Raw genomic sequence first — 21,747 nt, 5'->3', positions numbered from 1 at the left:
TTTCATTGAGCTGCCTCAGTTGCATCATCAGCCTCCGTGGCAGCTCAGCGAGCCACAGGAGCCTGCTGGCTCTTTAACGAGAGTGTGAGGAGCTGCCCACTTACTAAAGACTATGATAATTTTCCAGCAACGGACCACCATTTTTGTCAATATTATTATTGTGTTTTATTAGTGATTTACTTGTTATGTTCTATATAGTTCTGCTAACTTGTCAGTATGTGCACTAGATTCACTTGTAAAATGCCCAGCATTCCACTAATCTGTATCTCAGGATATCTGTATCTCAGGAGTATCTAACCATTGTTCCAACAGCCAATAATCTCATTATGTGTGTGTAGATTGTAGACACAGTGGAGCAATCACCACAGGGGGTCTTAAGTGCAGTCTCAGATGAAGGCTTCTAGAATATTCTTCATTGTTTTAGCTAACAGTAAATGCTTAAGGGGAAGGGTGTGATCACTTCTGACCTGGGAGGGGACTGATCCCAGTGAAAGAAAGGAGAGACATATTTTAGTAAAAGTTGTGTGGAAACATTGAAGGAAGAGGATGGAGACCGTGGACTTGGAAGGATGAGTGGATAAACATGTTACCGTTATGGATTTTGTCGGTTGGATTTAAACTTTCTTAAAAGGACTGCTGCTACTGGAAACCTGTGTTTTCATCGTTTTATCTGCCGTCTAGAGGATCATGGACTGTGGCTACAGACTATACTGGCTGGAGATACGAAATCTGTGGGCCAACCAAAAGTTGGGAGACAGTGAGTATGGCCTTATACAAAGCCAGTGAAACTTCTGAACCCAGATTGGGAACTTTAGCACTGAGAGAACTGTATTTTGTCCATTTACTTGGAATTGCTTTATTACCATGGCTGTGATCAATAAAATATTGTTGCATCGTTAACCTGCCTAGGTGATTACTTACAACCCACAACCTCAGATCTTTACAGAGAGTCATTGTAGATTCCTCACTGCCTGTAAGTTCCGCCATGAATGTACAATTTATGGCGGGGCTCACGTGGCTTTCTGTTTCGGGAATAATAGACAGCACAAGAATATTGTTTTGCCCGATGCAGAAAAAAACGCCGGTAACCATCAGCGAGATGCAGCATTGGCTAAGCCAGTATCCCAGGACAGGACAGAGGAGGCAAATCTTCTAGTTGAAGGTTTTTCCTTTGAGCGGCAGGAAGTGGCCAGCGAAAAGGTGTTGAAAGAAGTGTCATTGTCACAGATGGCCGGTCCTTTTACAGATCCGCCATTCACAAATCTAAGGGTATCCCCTCTTGGCTTGGTCCCTAAAAAAGAACAAGGGAAGTTTCGGCTTATTCAGCATTTATCCTATCCGCCCGGGGATTCAGTCAACGACAGGATACCAAAAGAAGACACTGTAGTTTCTTGTATATCTTTTGATGTAGTGGTCCAGTGGGTTCGTCGGCATGGTAGAGGGGCACTGCTTGCAAAATCTGACACTGAATTGGCATTTCACTTGTTACCTGTTAATCCTTTCTGTTACCACTTGTTGGGCTGTAGATGAGACGGTTTCTCTTTTGTAGACATGTGCCAACCGATAGGCTGTTCAGTTTCATGTTACTCTTTCGAGGTCTTTGCGTCCTTTTTGGAATGGATTATTTAGACGATTTTCTTGCTGGTGGTATCGGTTTTGGGGCTATCATGGGCGCTGAGTGGTGCCAGGAGACATGGCTACCAGGGTGGCGTGATTCTAATTTAATTACTAACTGGACTTTTCTCTAGCTTTTTCCCATAATAGTGGCTGTCGAAATTTGGAGTTCAGAGTTTGCCAGTAAGAGGATTCGCTCTTGGACAGATAATAGTAGATGCAATTAATACACTAACCAGTTCTTCATTGCCGGTTTTAGCATTATTACGGTACTTGGTGTTACGTGGTGAATATATGGTTCAGGGCTCACCATGTTCCAGGCTTAGATAACTGTATAGCGGACGCTCTGTCTCCTTTACAGATGGACCGTTTCAGGACGCTGCATCCCAGGGCATCAAAGGTCGGTTTCCAATGCCAGGATATACATAGTTACATAGTTACATAGTTTATAAGGCCGAAAAAAGACAAGCGTCCATCCAGTTCAGCCTATTTCTTGTGCACTGCAGCTATTCCGCAGCGTTGATCCAGGGGAACGCAAAAAAAAACAAAACAAAAAAAAAACATGCGGTATAGGCCAATTGACATCATTGAGGAAAAAATTCACTTCCCGACACCAATCTGGATTAATTAACTATCACTAAGCATAAGATGTAATTTTATTGTTCTCAAGAAAGGCGTCCAGGCCTCTCTTGAACTCATTAAGTGAGTTGGACATCACCACTTCCTCTCCCAGAGAGTTCCAGAGTCTCACGGCTCTGACCGTAAAGAATCCCCTTCTATGCTGGTGCAGGAACCTCCTTTCCTCCAGACGCATAGTGTGCCCCCTCGTCTTAGTCACCATCCTTGGTATAAACAGGTCATGGGAGAGATATCTGTACTGCCCCCTGATGTATTTATACATGTTTATGAGGTCTCCCCTAAGCCTTCTCTTTTCCAACGTAAATAGGCCTAATTTTGACAACCTCTCTGGGTATTCTAGTCCCTCCATTCCCTTTATTAACTTAGTCGCCCTCCTTTGTACCCTCTCTAGCTCCAATATGTCTTTCCTGAGCACCGGAGCCCAGAACTGTGCACAATATTCTAAGTGCGGCCTTACCAGCGCTTTATACAGAGGAAGAACAATGTTCTCATCATATGCCCCTATTCCTCTTCTGATGCATGCCATGACTCTATTTGCCTTCGCAGCTGCTGCCTGACACTGGGCACTCCAATTTAATTTGCTATTAACCAAGACGCCCAGGTCCTTCTCCATGTCAGATTTCCCCAACGTTTTCCCATTTAATATGTATGGGTGACTGCTGTTTTTCTTTCCCATGTGCATGAGCTTACATTTATCGGCATTGAACCCCATTTGCCATTTTTTGGCCCAACTCCCCAATTTATCTAAATCCTCCTGTAGCTGTGCCCTATCCTCATCTGTATTAACTACTTTACAAAGTTTAGTATCATCTGCAAATATTGCTATTTTACTATGCAACCCTTCCACTAGATCATTAATAAATATATTAAATAATATAGGGCCCAAGACAGACCCTTGAGGCACCCCGCTAGTAACCCTGACACACCCTGAGCTTACTCCATTGATAACCACCCTCTGCTTTCTATCACTCAGCCAGCTATTTACCCACTTGCACACATTATCCCCCAGACTAAGCATTCTCATTTTATATACCAACCTTTTGTGTGGCACGGTATCAAACGCTTTGGAGAAGTCAAGGTATACAACATCCACTGACTCTCCCCGATCCAGCTGTGAGCTCACCTCCTCATAGAAGGCGATCAGGTTTGTTTGGCAGGAGCGATCCCTCATGAATCCATGTTGATATGGAGTTAGACAGTTATTATCATTAAGATATTCTACAATAGCATCTCTAAGAAATCCTTCAAACAATTTACCCACAACAGACGTTAAGCTGACTGGTCTATAGTTCCCAGGGTCACTTTTAGACCCCTTTTTGAATATTGGTACCACATTTGCTTGGCGCCAGTCTAGTGGGGCAGTCCCTGTCCATAAAGAGTGCTTGAATATAAGATACAGCGGTCTGTCTATCACATTACTTAATTCTTTTAGTACCCGGGGGTGTATGCCATCTGGGCCTGGTGACTTGTCTATTTTGATATTATTTAGGCGTTTCTGAACTTCCTCCTGGGTTAGGTGGGTGATATTTAGCGGAGGGTTTACTTTATCACTTTGCATTTCCTCCGATAAATTGTTTTCTTTTGTGAAAACAGTGGAGAAGAAGCTATTGAGTAGGTTTGCTTTACCCTCATCGCCCTCTATGATTTTACCCAGGTTATTTTTCAATGGGCCAACTCCATCAGTTTTAATCCTTTTACTGTTTATATAGTTAAAGAACAGTTTGGGATTCGTTTTACTTTCTTTGGCAATTAGTCTCTCTGTCTCCTCTTTTGCTATTCTTATTTGTTTCTTACAGATTTTGTTTTTTTCCCTATAAGTTATTAGCGCTTCCTCGTTGCCTTCTTGTTTAAGTTTACCGAAAGCCCTTTTTTTGTTTTTCATTGCCCTCTTGACTCCCTTATTTAGTCACATTGGCTTCCTCCTATTCCTAGCCCTTTTATTCCCATAAGGTATGTACCTTCTACAGTGACTATGTGGGACTGTTTTGAAAATTTCCCATTTTCTATCCGTGCTCCTATTACTAAAGATACTATCCCAGTCTATAAGGTGAAGGGCATCTCTTAGCTGATCAAACTTTGCCCTCCTGAAGTTCAGTGTTTTTGTGACTCCCTTGCTGGGCACCCTACTGAAGCACATGTGGAATTGTATAATGTTGTGGTCACTATTTCCCAGGTGCCCCCCGACCTGCACCTCAGTTATTCTGTCTGGCCTGTTAGTTAATATTAAGTCTAAAAGGGCCGTCCCTCTAGTTGGTTCCTGCACAAGTTGTGACAAATAATTGTCTTTGATAATTGACAGAAACCTGCTTCCTTTCTGAGATCTACAGCTTTCGGTTTCCCAGTCTATATCGGGGTAGTTGAAGTCCCCCATAATAATCACCTCGTTATTTTTTGCTACTTCGTCTATTTGTCTCATTAATAGACTTTCCGTGGCTTCTGCTATATTTGGTGGTTTATAACAGACTCCTATGATAATTTTATTATTGTTTTTTGCCCCATGTATCTCCACCCATAAGGACTCGACCTCCTCATTTCCCTCCCATACATCCTCCCATATTGTAGGCTTTAGACACGTCTTTACATATAGACAGACTCCACCCCCTTTCCGATTTCTTCGATCCCTTCTAAACAGACTGTAACCCTGTAAGTTAACTGCCCAGTCATAGCTTTCATCCAACCATGTCTCGGTTATTCCCACTATGTCATAGTTACCTGTAGATATTTCTGCTTCCAGTTCATCCATCTTGTTTGTCAGGCTTCTGGCATTTGCTAGCATGCAGTTTACACGATTTTGTTTTGTTCCAATCTTCTCCCTGTGGATTGTATTAGAAATTTTCTTACCTCTCTTCCAAGTATCTTGTGGATCACTTGTGGGCTCTGGCCGAGCCAAATTGTTGAAGTTAGTTCAATCATCAGTGGCACAGTTTACGTGGCAGAGTCATAATGCAGCCTGGGATACTTGGTTAGGTATTGCCAGTGATAAATTTTCTTCTACTTCCGAGCAACATTTGGAAATCACATTCTTAATATTCGATTTTTGGAGAAAAAATGTAATGTTATGACGGTGTTTGTTGTAAAACAGATCGTTGAGGGCTGGCGAAAGGAAAGGAAGAGGGGGGAAAATAGGCGTCCGGTATCCTTTGCAATGTTAACTCGGATTTTCATCGTATTCGTGTCGGATACCAATAATGTGTTTGAGGCGTGCCTTTTTGCAGCAGCTTTTTCCTTATCATTTTTTGCAGATTTACGCGTGGGTGAATTAGTTGCTTCTAGTGATAAATTAGAAGGCGGTTTGCAGGCCAGCGATGTCAAAGCCTTCGAGGGCTTGAAAATCTGTGTGCGAAGGTCAAAAACGGATCAACATGGGTTGGGTTGTTGGTAATGATAAAAGAGCTGGGAAGTCCATGCTGCCCAGTTTCATTGGTCAAAGAGTATATTGCTTCTTCTCTTGCGGCTTCACAGTTCTTGGTGCATGAATAAGGTAATTACTTAACAAAGTATCAATTCAAGTCAGTTTTAATGTCATAATAGAGCCTACAAAACAAAAAGGAAATACCGATGGTAACCAACCAATAAGTCCAAAATACCAAAATACAAATAATGCAACCAAAAACTTGATATTAAAGAGGACACAATCAATACTGTAAATATACTTTATTAATCAATTCATATATTTAAAAAAAAACACACAAAACAAGGACATATTAAAGTAGAAAAAACAATACATACAAAAATATAAAAAATATATAAAAAGAAGCTCAGGAGGGGGAAGTGATATGCCCATCATAGAAAATGGTATATAAACCAAATAAGGGGAGAAGTACAGTACAGACCAAAAGTTTGGACACACCTTCTCATTTAAAGATTTTTCAGTATTTTCACGACTATGAAAATTGTACACTCACACTGAAGGCATCAAAACTATGAATTACCACATGTGGAATTATATACTTAACAAAACAGTGTGAAACAACTGAAAATATGTCTTATATTCTAGGTTCTTCAAAGTAGCCACCTTTTGCTTTGATGACTGCTTTGCACACTCTTGGCATTCTCTTGATGAGCTCAAGAGGTAGTCACCGGAAATGGTCTTCCAACAATCTTGAAGGAGTTCCCAGAGATGCTTAGCACTTGTTGGCCCTTTTGCCTTCACTCTGCAGTCCAGCTCACCCCAAACCATCTCGATTGGGTTCAGGTCTGGTGACTGTGGAGGCCAGGTCATCTGGCGTAGCACCCCATCACTCTCCTTCTTGGTCAAATAGCCCTTACACAGCCTGGAGGTGTGTTTGGGGTCATTGTCCTGTTGAAAAATAAATGATGGTCCAACTAAACGCAAACCGGATGGAATAGCATGCCGCTGCAAGATGCTGTGGTAGCCATGCTGGTTCAGTATGCCTTCAATTTTGAATAAATTCCCAACAGTGTCACCAGCAAAGCACCCCCACACTATCACACCTCCTCCTCCATGCTTCACGGTGGGAACCAGGCATGTAGAGTGCATCCGTTCACCTTTTCTGCATCGCACAAAGACACGGTGGTTGGAACCAAAGATCTCAAATTTGGACTCATCAGACCAAAGCACAGATTTCCACTGGTCTAATGTCCATTCCTTGTGTTCTTTAGCCCAAACAAGTCTCTTCTGCTTGTTGCCTGTCCTTAGCAGTGGTTTCCTAGCAGATATTTTACCATGAAGGCCTGCTGCACAAAGTCTCCTCTTAACAGTTGTTGAAGAGATGTGTCTGCTGCTAGAACTCTGTGTGGCATTGACCTGGTCTCTAATCTGAGCTGCTGTTAACCTGCGATTTCTGAGGCTGGTGACTCGGATAAACTTATCCTCAGAAGCAGAGGTGACTCTTGGTCTTCCTTTCCTGGGGTGGTCCTCATGTGAGCCAGTTTCTTTGTAGCGCTTGATGGTTTTTGCAACTGCACTTGGGGACACTTTCAAAGTTTTCCCAATTTTTCAGACTGACTCACCTTCATTTCTTAAAGTAATGATGGCCACTCGTTTTTCTTTACTTAGCTGCTTTTTTCTTGCCATAATACAAATTCTAACAGTCTATTCAGTAGGACTATCAGCTGTGTATCCACCAGACTTCTGCACAACACAACTGATGGTCCCAACCCGATTTATAAGGCAAGAAATCCCGCTTATTAAACCTGACAGGGCACACCTGTGAAGTGAAAACCATTTTCGGTGACTACCTCTTGAAGCTCATCAAAAGAATGCCAAGAGTGTGCAAAGCAGTCTTCAAAGCAAAAGGTGGCTACTTTGAAGTACCTAGAATATAAGACATATTTTCAGTTGTTTCACACTTTTTTGTTAAGTATATAATTCCACATGTGTTAATTCATAGTTTTGATGCCTTCAGTGTGAATGTACAATTTTCATAGTCATGAAAATACAGAAAAATCTTTAAATGAGAAGGTGTGTCCAAACTTTTGTTCTGTACTGTATATAGATGTTACAATTCAACCATTTGTATAAGAGTTATCCAAGAGATATCTGGTTCCCAGAGGTCAGTGTATTTAATCACATAGTCTATGTGAGTCAATACCTACAGGGATATGATCAATGAAATCTATATATTTAAAGTGCAAGTGCAATCAAAAGAATTTGTAGAATTATAATCCCTTGAAGCATGACTTAAACAGAACATGATTGATACATTAAAGGTACTAAAGAAATCCAATATATAAAATTATATACTCTAGAAACATGAATCAAATAGGCTGCAATGGATCAAGCACGACAATGAACTTCATTCATGATTGCAGAGTAGGATAACCATACATAATAACACATCGTATAACAAGTCAAAATGGAATACGAACATACCACTGCCACCTCTCACCACTCCAACGCCGTTTCGCTACTGCTTCATCAGGGAGTGTGGTGGAGGGTGTGGGTTGAACATTGTCGTGCTTGATCCATTGCAGCCTATTTGATTCATGTTTCTAGAGTATTTAATTTGATATAGTCACAGTGCAGCATTCACTGCGCGCTTTCCCAACGAAAGCAGAAGAGAGGGAAAGTGCGCGGTGGATGCTGGGCTGTGACATGCTGTGAAACCCCACCCACAGCCCATCAATCAGGGGGGGAGCGCGTCACTGGCTCACGCTCGACTGCAGCTGGAACTTGACGTGACATCATCGGATGTCAGAGTTGGCTGCAGCCGGGGGTCACGTGATGCCTGGTGAGCGGTCAGCAATAGCGCCGCTCACAGGGAATAAAGAATATGCAAGGTATTTACAAAAAAGACTTTTTGCCACAATTTAAATCCATGGGGGCAATGTTAATAGTGGTGGACAACTTCTTTAAGGACACAGGAAGGAAGTGCTGATTAACAGCAGAAAGGTGAGGATAACGCAGGGTCCTAAAGGGAAAGGTACAATACCCAAGCAAGGTGAGGATCACCATTGGGTCCTAAAGAGAGAGAAATAATAAAAGGATCAAGGAGATGCTTGCAAGGCAAAATGCAGTGACCTTCTACAGCCGGACACCATATGACTATCTGTCAACCCTGACACACCCGTGACAGTACCGGAGATATCCGTGTCTGTGTGTCCGTGTCTACCTCTGTGGCATACGTGTGGCAACCATGTGCCGCATCAGGATCACACATACCAGCGCCTGGGAATCATCGGTACAGTTCGCTGTTCTCAAGCGCTGGGTGCTGAAGGCATGTCATCATTGTCCCCTGCTTGTGCTGAGATCAGCACCAGCAGGGGACAATGTTGACAGTTGTATTCTGCCCCCGCTGTGTCCAGCAAGTTTAAAAAGAATAAAATAAAAAATAACCATAATAATTCTGCATCAGTGTCTGCAGTGGCTTAAAGCGACAGCATACGCTGAGGAGCAGAGGAGAATGACTCACTACAGAGAGAGGTCCCCTGACCTGCGCTGAGCTCACTGAGCAGTGTCCTGATGGATTACAGAGCGGGACAGTATATCGGACAGGTGAGTATAATGTGCTTTTTATTTTATTATTTTTAAACTTGCTGGACACAGCGGGAGCAGAATACTACTCTCAACATTGTCCCTTGTTCGCGCTGTTCGAAGGGCAAGCAGGGGACAATGATGAGTGATTCCTGCAGCACCCGACGCTTGGGAACAGTAGTATCTGTACCGCTGACTTCCAGGCGCCGGTATGTGTGATTCAGATGACACACGGATGTTATCCGTGTGTCATCAGTGTAGACGTTTTGCGGCCCGTGCAGCGTGAAAAAATGGACATGTCAGAGTGTTTTGACCACGAACACACGGTCTGTGGAAACACACTGACAGGTGCGCAGACCCATTCATTTCAATGGTCTACATGTGTAAGTGTCTCCGGTACGTGTGGAAACTGGCACCACACGTACCGGAGACACTGACTTGTGAAACAGGCCTAAAAGCAGTTCAGAGACGTTGCAGATTACCGTAGTGGAGCTAGTTGTACAGTCATATATACTTACCCCATAGTGGCAGTACCTGTAGTGTATCTCCTATGTAGCAGTCACAGTTATATGATGTACATTATGCAGCAAGTTATCATCTAAGCAATCAGTTCAGATAACAAACCTTTGCTCCAACATGCGTCCAGACCTCATCATTAGGTTGCCCTGAAATGGCTCTGAGTAATAATGATAACACTGATCACGTCCACAAGGAAATATTTAACTACCACAATAATTAGACCTTGATTCATTCTGTCCGAGCTGATAGCGCCACATACTCTTCATTGATAAACATGGACTCCCATATCTTCCTTTTACAGAACAGATTCCAAGCTGCTGTCCTGGTATACGAATCTCACTGGTGCCTTAAGTATTACATCATGCGATGATGTTTAAATCTCCTCCTCTTTTCGAGAAGCCATCGGAAGTGAGCAGTTGACACTGTGGCTCTACACACTTGCCGAGTTGCATGGCATTCAAGGTCGGCCGGTATCGTACAAGTGTCTTACTCTGATTGAAAAGGACATGTGCATGAAACCTGACTGTGTCAGAAGGTCTGTGGGGCCGTAAAGTTATCAGGCCCACTCATTGCTGATGAGTGAGTGCTGCTTGCAAAGTGTAGCGTTGGCCGGTGCCGCCGCATGGTTCCCCTCCTCCCACCATGCAGGGACGCTGGCTTACTCACTGCCCCAGCCGCAGCAGCTTCCTCCGAAGCTGTCTTCTCCCACTCTGTGCGCACTGCACTCTGTCCCGGCGACGCGCCTAATACGCGTATGCTCCCCTGCTCTTAAAGGGGCAGCATGTGCCCATAGGAAAATGTCAAAATGTACAAGAACGTCCGTGCATTGCAGTCTGAGATGGGACCGTTTTGAAAGGACACCTGTATGAGCCCTTATACCTTTTTCCTTTGTTATTTTAAGAAGGATTTGCAAACCAGTGGCACAGTCTGCAGAGATGGCAGAAGGATTCATAGGATTTTAATATGAGATCCCAGATCCTAAATTAAAAACTTGGATTTACTTATTTCATGTATCTTTGACAGACTGAAATGACTCTTGACTTTGATACATTGAATGTGGATATTGCAAATAAATCCTAAATTAAGTTTCGCTAGTAGTTGCATTAAAGTAAAATTTTTGTTGAACCCTTTAAATCTAGAAAGAAAAATTAATCCATCTGTAATCCAGATTTATTTGAGGTCTACTGCAAATACTCTCATACGGTGACTTACGAAAGTAACCTCATTAGCATCTTTCTACCTTCCAAGTGATATTTAGACAATATCCATAAAATAAAAGCGGCCCTGACTGTAGAAAGAAATAATCATTCCCGACAACTAGAATTCAGCTCCAGATGCTGAAAAATATCCTGGCACGGTCTCTGATATATTAGAGCTAGAGTTGAGCAAAAACATTCACACGACGCTGGTCCAGTGGTCATGTCCATGGCTGCCAGACCTGAGCCCCAAGAACCTTTTCCTATTTACCGGCATCCCTAGCTCCTCTTCTGATTAATAGGTCCGGTGTCCTGAATAAATTTACCTAGAGCTCGTCTAATTCATTATAAACTGTGGTGTGTCTTACACCAGAAGTCTTACTCCAGTCCCTGACAAGAGTTTTTAACTACCAAGCAAGAGTGTGTCAATCAGCAGCAGAAGGTGGAGGTCGCTGCTGGATCCTAAAGGAAGAAGGATACAACAATACCACAGAGATGAGAGGATCAAGAAGGCATTTGCAATGCCAAACGCAGTGACCTTCTACAGCCAGGTCCAGAGCGACTGTCTGTCACACCTGACACACGCGTGACACGAAGAGGCGCAGGAACAAACGAAAAACATCACTGGATTCAGGAGAACAGCGGTGTTTTACACGAGGGAAAGAAAATGATGGCAAGTGGCAGGTCCTCTTTAAAACTACACTAAAGAAACACAACTAAAGCGCAATGCAATGGGTGATATCTGCTGCACATTTCCTCTGTCTTATGTGTAATTACATTAGGGTGTATTTGTGGGTGTCATGATTTTTGGAAAACTGTGATAATTGCAGGTTAAAAAAATAAGCCACAAACCCACCACCGTCATTAGTATGTGAAGATATATTCTATATTATGACTTAGTAACTATGTTTGTAACTTCTCTATTGATATGATCATTCATCCATTGTATGAACACAAGCGTCATTGACCAGACATGAAATCTGTGCCAGAAATAAGATCTGTGTGTTTGAAGGAAGTGTGTCTGTGAATTGCTGCGTCATGTTTGCTTGTGAAGCTGAACAGGAAAAGAACAAGTAAATACAAGGCTTAGCAGAACATGACATTTTAAAGGGAATCTGTCACTAAGATCAATCTCCCCAGACCGCATATATTAGCATGCAGATCTTTAAATGAAATCTGTCACCAGGTTTTTGCAGAATAATGTAGGGGCGGAGACCCTGATTCCAATGATGTGTCATTTACTAGGCTGCTTGCTGTCATTTTGATACCATCCCTATTTTCTCTACTGCGGATCTAACACTGCTCTGAATGCTAAGCTGTGTATAAACCCTGCCTACATCACTGATTGGCTGCTTTCTATGTGCACTATACCACTGCTAATCAGTGGTGGGGGTATGGTTATACAGAGCAGGAGGACTAGGAGGCACTTGGCACCTAGTCTTGTAGTGATAATCTCCTCCTGATAAAACACTGATTTTATTGAAACACACAGTATGTGTCACACCCAGAGCACTCAACACATAATTTGTATATTAATAAAAATGCAAATTTCTCAAGTATGCAGCAAAGAGTAAGGAGCAAACTAAAGTTATTCCACACTTTTCACAAGGATTTTTTTATATAATTCTGCAATTCCAATATCACCAGTAAACATTGACTTATATGGTTAGGACAGCAACAGCCACTGGACTGGGACAGTATTTGGTACCCAATATCCGATTATGGCTTTTGTTAGATAGTTTAAATGGAATCTGTCACCAGGATTTTGCTACCCATTATGAAAGCAGCATGATGTAGGGGCAGAGACCCCAATTCCAGCCATTTATCGTTTACTGGGCTGCTTGCTGCAGTTTTGATAAAATAATTTTTTTCTTATGCGTATCTAGCAGATCTCTGAATACTGAGCTCTGTATAAACCCGTCCATGCTACTGATTGGCTGCTTTCTGTGTAGACTGTGCATAGGCAGAAAGCTGCCAATTAGTGGTAGGGGAGGGGTTATACAGAGCTCATCAATATGGAGGACTACATTGCAGAAGCTTTACTGGAAATGAATTACATTTCTCTCTCTTATTGCTAATATTGCTATGCACATTTGTGCGACTTTTAATAGGGTTCTCCTGGCATGTAATAACGATGATCTATCGTTAGGATTGGTCATCAATATCAGATCATTGGGGGTTGGCGACACCTGTCACCCACATTCATTACGCATCTCCATTGAATTTGCAGCGGCCAATGACAAGTTTTGCATATCACGAGAAACGCAACTGTTCTGCAAAATACGGCAACGACTGCAGCTCAGCGCAACGTTTAATGTCTACATCCAACCACACCAGAGCTAATAGCAGATGATTGACAGGGCTAGCGGGTGTCGGACTCCCACTTGTATGATATTGTTGACCAATCCTCATGATGAATTATCAATATCATATGTCTGGAGCACCATTTTTACAATTATTATTATTGTTTAACAGCCTTCAGCTCGATTTCGAGCCATGGTGTCTTGGTGGATGAACGCTCTGTAGGAAGATTGGTCTTGTGCAAGCCTACATAGGTCCACCAAGGTTTGATGATGAACACTCTGTCGGATGATTGTTCTTGTGCAAGCCTCGCTAGGTCCACCAGGGTCTTCTCCGCCATTATCTTGATAGTATCAATCCATCGGGTTGCGGGTCTTCTTCTTCGTCTTGTTCCTTCTATTCTTCGGACCATGATGTCCTTCTCCAGTGATTGCTCTTTTCATATGATGTGGTCCTTGCTTCCAGTGACATGTCTGGCTTGATTTGTTTCAAAATTGATTGGTTTGTTCTTCTTGCCATCCATGGTATTGATAACGTCCTTCTCCAGCCCCGCATTTCGAAGACGTTGATTCTTCTTCTGTCTTGTTTCTTTATTGTCCTGGTTTCGCATCTACAGAAAAGACCAGACTATGTACGAGTCGTGTCTTCGTCACATTCGTAATAAATGTATAATGATACGGTGACTTTCATTAAGCTCCTCCATCACGTCCCCATCTAGTCCGCATGGTATCTGCACCCTGAACCATACATGGGACCACCGTGTCAGGAGGAACAATGGCGTGAGCATCAGGTGGTAAGATAAGATTGAAATGACAAGAAACCATATGATGTTACATACTGATACAGGTTCTTTACGCTTTTTTCCATGTGTAAAGAGCCCTTACAAACGGTGGAAATGAATCATAAAATGATATTTTCCCGGCATCGAGCAGGTTAAGCACTTCCTATTTCTTTTTTCTGCTGGACAGAGATAAGCTCCTTTATTCAGAGGCAGGGGAGGAGGGAGCCTGCGGTGTAAGTATATGTGGGGGGGCCACTGCTATTGTGCACATGTAAACACCATCGACTAGGCTGTACTTTGACCGAGACATCTCTATAAATAATCAGAGAAGAAAGCAAAGGGTGGAAGGCGCTGGGAGAGCTGGGCCCTCCTCTATCACAAGGACAGGACCAGCCATGGAGAGCGCAGATGACAAGATAGACTCTGTAATAGGTGTTGTCTTCTCCAAAAATCGCCAAGAATGTCCTGAGCCAATAAAAGCAGAGATACAAGGTAGGAGCACTCAACCTCTCTCATCTGTATATTGCAAAAGAAATCAATACATGTCAGAGCTGGTTAACTCTTTATTGGCTGCAGAAGATGAAACAATCACTAAATACGACTCTCCATATTATTTATTTCACTCTGCACCATTATGTCATATCGATGCCTTCGGTTGCAGTTACATATAAATTTACAAAGTCGTAAAATAGAATAAATTTTGGCCAAGATCAGAGGAAAAATTCTTTAAACCATACAATAACTATATAATGCGTTATGCTATAGCACATCATTTTTCTGAAGTTTCTCTACCAGTAAGAATCACCCTGCAGTTAGCCTGCTCTCGCTATATTCATGAGGGCTCCATCTGGACCTTAGGTAAACTGCATCCTCTAGACACTCAGGATTCCCTGATCATCCTTCACATCCTCCACATTCTCCTCCCTTCTGCTTTTCTGCCTTTCTTTCTTATGTATGTGACATTCTTGTTACAGGTGTCTCCTTGATAGTGTCGTGTGCCTCCTAAATAGTACTGTGTCTCTTTGATAATATTTTGTGATTCCTCAATAGTATTCAATGTCTCCTCGATAGTATTGTGTCTCCTCGATAGTATTGTGTCTCCTCGATAGCATTGTGTGTCTCCTCGATAGCATTGTGTGTCTCCTCGAAAGTATTGTGTGTCTCCTCAATAGTATTGTGTCTCCTCGATAGCATTTTGTGTCTCCTCTATAGTATTGTGTCTCCTCGACAGTATTGTGTGTCTCCTCGATAGTATTGTGTGTCTCCTCGATAGTATTGTGTCTCCTCGATAGTATTGTGTCTCCTCGATAGCATTGTGTGTCTCCTCGATAGCATTGTGTGTCTCCTCGATAGCATTGTGTGTCTCCTCGATAGCATTGTGTGTCTCCTCGATAGTATTGTGCGTCTCCTCGATAGTATTGTGTGTCTCCTCAATAGTATTGTGTCTCCTCGATAGCATTGTGTGTCTCCTCGACAGTATTGTGCGTCTCCTCGATAGCATTGTGTGTCTCCTCGATAGCATTGTGTGTCTCCTCGATAGCATTGTGTGTCTCCTTGATAGTATTGTGTGTCTCCTCAATAGTATTGTGTCTCCTCGATAGCATTTTGTGTCTCCTCTATAGTATTGTGTCTCCTCGACAGTATTGTGTGTCTCCTCGATAGTATTGTGTGTCTCCTCGATAGTATTGTGTCTTCTCGATAGTATTGTGTGTCTCATTGATAGTACTGCGTGTCTCCTCGATAGTGTTGCGTGCCTCTTCAATAGTGTTCTACGTCTTCTTAATAGCATTGTATGTCTCCTCGATAGTAATGTGTGTCTTCTCGATAGTATTATGTGTCTCACCAATAGTATTGTGTGTCTCCTGGATAGTACTATGTGTCTTCTCAATAGTGTTCTGCTTCTTCTCAATAGTATTGTATGTCTCCTCGATAGTGTTGTGTGTCTCCTTGATGGTACTGGGTGTTTCCTCGATAGTGTTGTGTCTCATTGAAAGTTTTGTTTGTCTCCTCGATAGCATTTTGTGTCTCCTAGATTGTATTGTGTATCCTGGATTGTATTGTGCGTCTCCTCGATCGTATTGTGCGTCTCCTCGATCGTATTGTGCGTCTTCTCGATAGTATTGTGTCTTCTCGATAGTACTGTATGTCTTCTCGATAGTACCGTATGTCTTCTCGATAGTATTGAGTGTCTCCTCGATAGTGTTGTGTGTCTCTTCAATAGTGTTCTGCATCTTCTTAATAGCATTGTATGTCTCCTCGATAGTAATGTGTGTCTCACCGATAGTATTGTATGTCTACTGGATAGTACTATGCGTCTCCTCGATAGTGTTCTGCTTCTTCTCAATAGTACTGCATGTCTCCTCTATAGTGTTGTGTCTCATTTATAGTATTGTGTGTCTCCTCAATAGCATTGTGCGTTTTCTCAATAGTATTGTGTGTCTTTTCGATAGTACTGTATGTCTTCTCGATTGTATTGAGTGTCTCCTCGATAGTATTGAGTGTCTGCTCGATAGTATTGTGTGTCTGCTCGCTCGATAGTATTGGATGTTTGCTTGATAGTATTGGGTGTCTGCTCGATAGTATTGTGCATCTTCTCGATACAATTGAGTCTTTCTTCGATAGTATTGCATGTTTCCTTGATTGTAGTGGGTGTCTTCTCAATAGTACTGTATGTCTTCTCGATAGTATTGAGTGTCTCCTCAATAGTATTGTGTGTCTCCTCAGCAATATTTTGTGTCTCCTTGATTGTACTGTGTCTCATTGATTGTATTGTCTCCTCTCAATAGTATTACCTGTTTCCTTGATTGTATTGTGTCTCAATAGTATTGTGTGTCTCCTCGATAATATTGTGTGTCTGCTCGATAGTATTGTGTGTCTTCTCGATAGCATTGTCTCCTCGATAGTATTGTGTGTCTCCTCGGCTGTATTTTGTGTCTCATTGATTGTATTGTGTCTCCTCAATAGTATTGCCTGTTTCCTTGATTGTATTGTGTGTCTCCTCGATAGTATTGTGTGTTTCTCCGATAGTATTGTGTGTCTCCTCAATAGCATTGTGTGTCTTCTTGATAGCATTGTGTGTCTCCTCGATAGCATTGTGTGTCTCCTCAATAGTATTGTGTGTCTCCTCAATAGCATTGTGTGTTTCCTTGATTGTATTGTGTGTCTCCTCGATGGTATTGTGTGTCTTCTCAATAGTATTGTGTCTCCTTGATAGCATTGTGTGTCGCCTCGATAATATTATGTGTCTCCTCAGCAGTATTTTGTATCTCCTTGATTGTATTGTGTCTCCTCGATTGTATTGTCTCCTCTTGATACTATTGCGTGTTTCCTTGATTGTATTGTGTCTCCTCGATAGTATTGTGTGTTTCTTCGATAGCATTGTGTGTCTCCTCAATAGCATTGTGCGTCTTCTCAATAGTATTGTGTGTCTTCTCGATAGTACTGTATGTCTCCTCGATAGTATTGAGAGTCTCCTCGATAGTATTGAGTGTCTCCTCAATAGTATTGAGTGTCTCCTCGATAGTATTGTGTGTCTGCCCGATAGTATTGTGCATCTTCTCGATAGAATTGAGTGTCTCCTCGATATTATGGTGTGTTTCCTTGATTGTATTGTGTGTCTTCTCAATAGTACTGTATGTCTTCTCGATAGTATTGAGTGTCTCCTCGATAGCATTGTGTCTCCTCATCAATATTTTGTGTATTTTTGATTGTACTGTGTCTCCTCGATTGTATTGTCTCCTCTTGATGGTATTGCCTGTATCCTTGATTGTATTGTGTCTCCTCGATAGTATTGTGTGTTTCTTCGATAGCATTGTGTGTCTCCTCAATAGCATTGTGCGTTTTCTCGATAGAATTGTGTGTCTTCTCGATAGTACTGTATGTCTTCTCGATAGTATTGAGTGTCTCCTCGATAGTATTGAGTGTCTCCTCGATAGTATTGAGTGTCTCCTCGATAGTATTGTGCATCTTCTCGATAGAATTGAGTGTTTCCTCGATAGTATTGTGTGTTTCCTTGATTGTATTGTGTGTCTTCTCAATAGTACTGTATGTCTTCTCGATAGTATTGAGTGTCTTCTCGATAGTATTGTGTGTCTCCTCAGCAAAATTTTGTGTATCCTTGATTGTACTATGTCTCCTCGATTGTATTGTCTCCTCTCGATAGTATTACGTGTTTCCTTGATTGTATTGTGTCTCCTCAATAGCATTGTGTGTCTCCTCGATAATATTGTGTCTCCTCGATAGTATTGTGTGTCTTCTCGATAGTAGTGTCTCCTCGATAGTATTGTGTGTCTCCTCAGCAGTATTTTGTGTCTCCTTGATTGTATTGTGTCTCCTCAATAGTATTGCGTGTTTCCTTGATTGTATTGTGTGTCTCATTGATTGTATTGTGTCTCCTCAATAGTATTGTGTGTTTCTTCGATTGTATTGTGTGTCTCCTCAATAGCATTGTGTGTCTTCTCGATAGTATTGTGTGTCTGACGCACCCCCTGGGCCGTGGGGTACTCGGTGCCGGGCCGGTCATTGCTAGGGGTGATGTCACAGTGGCGGTGACCCGGTCCGTGACCCAGGGCGGTCAATAAAAGAGGAATATTTATAGGGGATTTCTAGTTCTTTATATAAAGTTTGTGACGCCACCTGTGGTATGCGGCTATGTGGAGCCGCCACTGCGGGGCAGGTCCTCTGGAGCTGTTATTGACGCAGCAGAGTTGGTTTAGCTCTCCACAGGTAGAGCTTAACTCCAGGGCAGTGTAGACGTTATAGGTGGTGCTGGGCGTTGTAGTGCAGGGGTGATGGCGCAGCAGTAATTCAAAGAGACAGTGGGGTGCAGTCCTCAGAGTTTACTCACAATTGTTAAGTTCCTCAGGTTGCACTGTACCGGTTACAGCCTCCCACGTCGCGCTGCGTTCACCAGGCAGGGGTTCAGCAATCCCTCAGGTAATTCCAGAGCACTTAACGTGACCCCTTTCTGTGTGCCTTTCTCAGTCGTCTTCCTGCGCTGGCTCTCACCCTCCTGCACTGCGCCTCACAATCAGTGTCCCAATCCGGTAGCCTCTGGTCTTGTCGGGCGACATGCAGTCCCCTGGACCCTCTGTGGCCACCTTTTCGGCGATGTAATTGTGGCTGTGGCAACTGCACCTTGCAAGTACAGTAGCCTCCGGTTTCTAGCTGAGCCTTGTAGTTCTCCACTAGTTTAGGGGCCGGTCTCCTCTGCGGCTTGATCCTTCCACACCTGGTAGATTCGGGCGTATGGGTGGGCTCCAGCACTGCCCGTACCCCTAGGATCCCCTCGTTCCTCCTGGAGCCTTCATTCCTGCTCCTCTCTCTCTCTCTTCTGGGCCTCTCTCACTAGGCCCACTCTGGAGCAGAGCTCGTGCAGAGCCCCTGCTCCCCTCACTTTCCTCCTCAAACTGACCTGTCTTTCCAAGATGGCTTCCCATTTTATACAACTCCTTCACAAGTTCTCCCCTGATCTACTTCCTCCACCCACACCCACTACATGGTTCCCCCTCACTTGGTTCCCCTTCACTCCAGCCAGGGACCAGGGACTGTGCTTAGGAGGAATCTCGCCCTGCCCCCACTGAAGTGGAGTGTGTTGGATGCAGGTGTTAGGGTCCCGGGCAGCACTCCATCCTTACCTGAGAGTGGGATACCACACCTCTGGGTGAGATGCAGTATCTCTGTGGCGACCGAACCCACAGGGGCGCCACATGTCTCCTCAATAGCATTGTGTGTCTCCTCGATAGTATTGTGTGTCTCCTCAATAGCATTGTGTGTTTCTTTGATTGTATTTTGTGTCTCCTCGATAGCATTGTGTGTCTCCTCGATAGTATTGTGTGTCTCCTCGATAGTATTGTGCTTCTGCTCGATAGTATTGTGCTTCTCCTCAATAGTATTGTGTCTCCTCAATAGTATTGTTTCCTCAATAGTATTGTGTCTCCTCGATAGCATTTTGTGTCTCTTCCATAGTATTGTGTGTCTCCTCAATAGCATTGTGTGTTTCCTTGATTGTATTTTGTGTCTCCTCGATAGCATTGTGTGTCTCCTCGATAGTATTGTGTGTCTCCTCAGCAGTATTTTGCATCTCCTTGATTGTATTGTGTCTCCTCGATTGTACTGTCTCCTCTCGATAGTATTGCGTGTTTCCTTGATTGTATTGTGTGTTTCGATAGTATTGTGTGTTTCTTCGATAGTATTGTGTCTCCTCAATAGTATTGTGTTTCTTCGATAGTATTGTGTGTCTCCTCGATAGTAATGTGCGTCTCCTTGATAGCATTGTGTGTCTCTTCGATAGCATTGTGTCTCTTCGATTGTATTGTGTCTCCTAGATTGTACTATGTCTCCTCGATAGTATTGTGTGTCTCCTCAATAGTATTGTGTGTCTCCTCGATAGTGTTGTGTCTCCTCAATAGTATTGTGTCTCCTTAATAGTATTGTGTTTCCTTGATTGTATTGTCTCTCCTCGTTAGCATTGTGTGTCTCTTTGATAGTATTATGTGTCTCCACAATATATACAGTAATATAGTGCTAGTGCATAATAGCAAGTAAATTCAATACATACAGTACAGACCAAAAGTTTGGACACACCTTCTCATTTAAAGATTTTTCTGTATTTTCATGACTATGAAAACTGTACATTCACACTGAAGGCATCAAAACTATGAATTAACACATGTGGAATTATATACTTAACAAAAAAGTGTGAAACAACTGAAAATATGTCTTATATTCTAGGTTCTTCAAAGTAGCCACCTTTTGCTTTGATGACTGCTTTGCACACTCTTGGCATTCTCTTGATGAGCTTCAAGAGGTAGTCACTGAAAATGGTTTTCACTTCACAGGTGTGCCCTGTCAGGTTTAATAAGTGGGATTTCTTGCCTTATAAATGGGGATGGGACCATCAGTTGTGTTGTGCAGAAGTCTGGTGGATACACAGCTGATAGTCCTACTGAATAGACTGTTAGAATTTCTATTATGGCAAGAAAAAAGCAGCTAAGTAAAGAAAAACGAGTGGCCATCATTGCTTTAAGAAATGAAGGTCAGTCAGTGCGAAAAATTGGGAAAACTTTGAAAGTGTCCCCAAGTGCAGTTGCAAAAACCATCAAGCGCTACAAAGAAACTGGCTCACATGAGGACCGCCCCAGGAAAGGAAGACCAAGAATCACCTCTGCTTCTGAGGATAAGTTTATCCGAGTCACCAGCCTCAGAAATCGCAGGTTAACAGCAGCTCAGATTAGAGAACAGGTCAATGCCACACAGAGTTCTAGCAGCAGACACATCTCTTCAACAACTGTTAAGAGGAGACTTTGTGCAGCAGGCCTTCATGGTAAAATAGCTGCTAGCAAACCACTGCCAAGGACAGGCAACAAGCAGAAGAGACTTGTTTGGGCTAAAGAACACACAGAATGGACATTAGACCAGTGGAAATCTGTGCTTTGGTCTGATGAGTCCAAATTTGAGATCTTTGGTTCCAACCACCGTGTCTTTGTGCGACGCAGAAAAGGTGAACGGATGGACTCTACATGCCTGGTTCCCACCGTGAAGCATGGAGGAGGAGGTGTGATGGTGTGGGGGTGCTTTGCTGGTGACACTGTTGGGGATTTATTCAAAATTGAAGGCATACTGAACCAGCATGTCTACCACAGCATCTTGCAGCGGCATGCTATTCCATCCGGTTTGCGTTTAGTTGGACCATCATTTATTTTTCAACAGGACAATGACCCCAAACACACCTCCAGGCTGTGTAATGGCTATTTGACCAA

At 42.9% G+C, this 21,747-nt stretch overlaps 1 protein-coding gene across 1 annotated transcript in view; it reads left to right on the top strand.

The window, feature by feature from the left end:
- Window positions 1-14,198: 14,198 nt before the first annotated feature.
- BCO1 (beta-carotene oxygenase 1) overlaps window positions 14,199-21,747 on the top strand; it is a 42,400-nt gene continuing 34,851 nt past the window's right edge. The window contains exons 1-2 of the mRNA XM_073659119.1: window positions 14,199-14,220; window positions 14,314-14,479. Of these exons, the coding sequence (XP_073515220.1) occupies window positions 14,383-14,479 (97 nt within the window). The 5' untranslated portion in view covers window positions 14,199-14,220; window positions 14,314-14,382. The remainder of the gene's footprint in view (window positions 14,221-14,313; window positions 14,480-21,747) is intronic.

The sequence above is a fragment of the Phyllobates terribilis genome, unplaced genomic scaffold, assembly GCF_046119375.1.
Source record: "Phyllobates terribilis strain yellow unplaced genomic scaffold, ASM4611937v1 Scaffold_13__5_contigs__length_258822181, whole genome shotgun sequence".
In the NCBI taxonomy this organism is placed as follows: domain Eukaryota; kingdom Metazoa; phylum Chordata; class Amphibia; order Anura; family Dendrobatidae; genus Phyllobates; species Phyllobates terribilis.
Note: the sequence above shows the minus strand (reverse complement) of the source record. Positions and strands in the feature narration are given on the sequence as shown.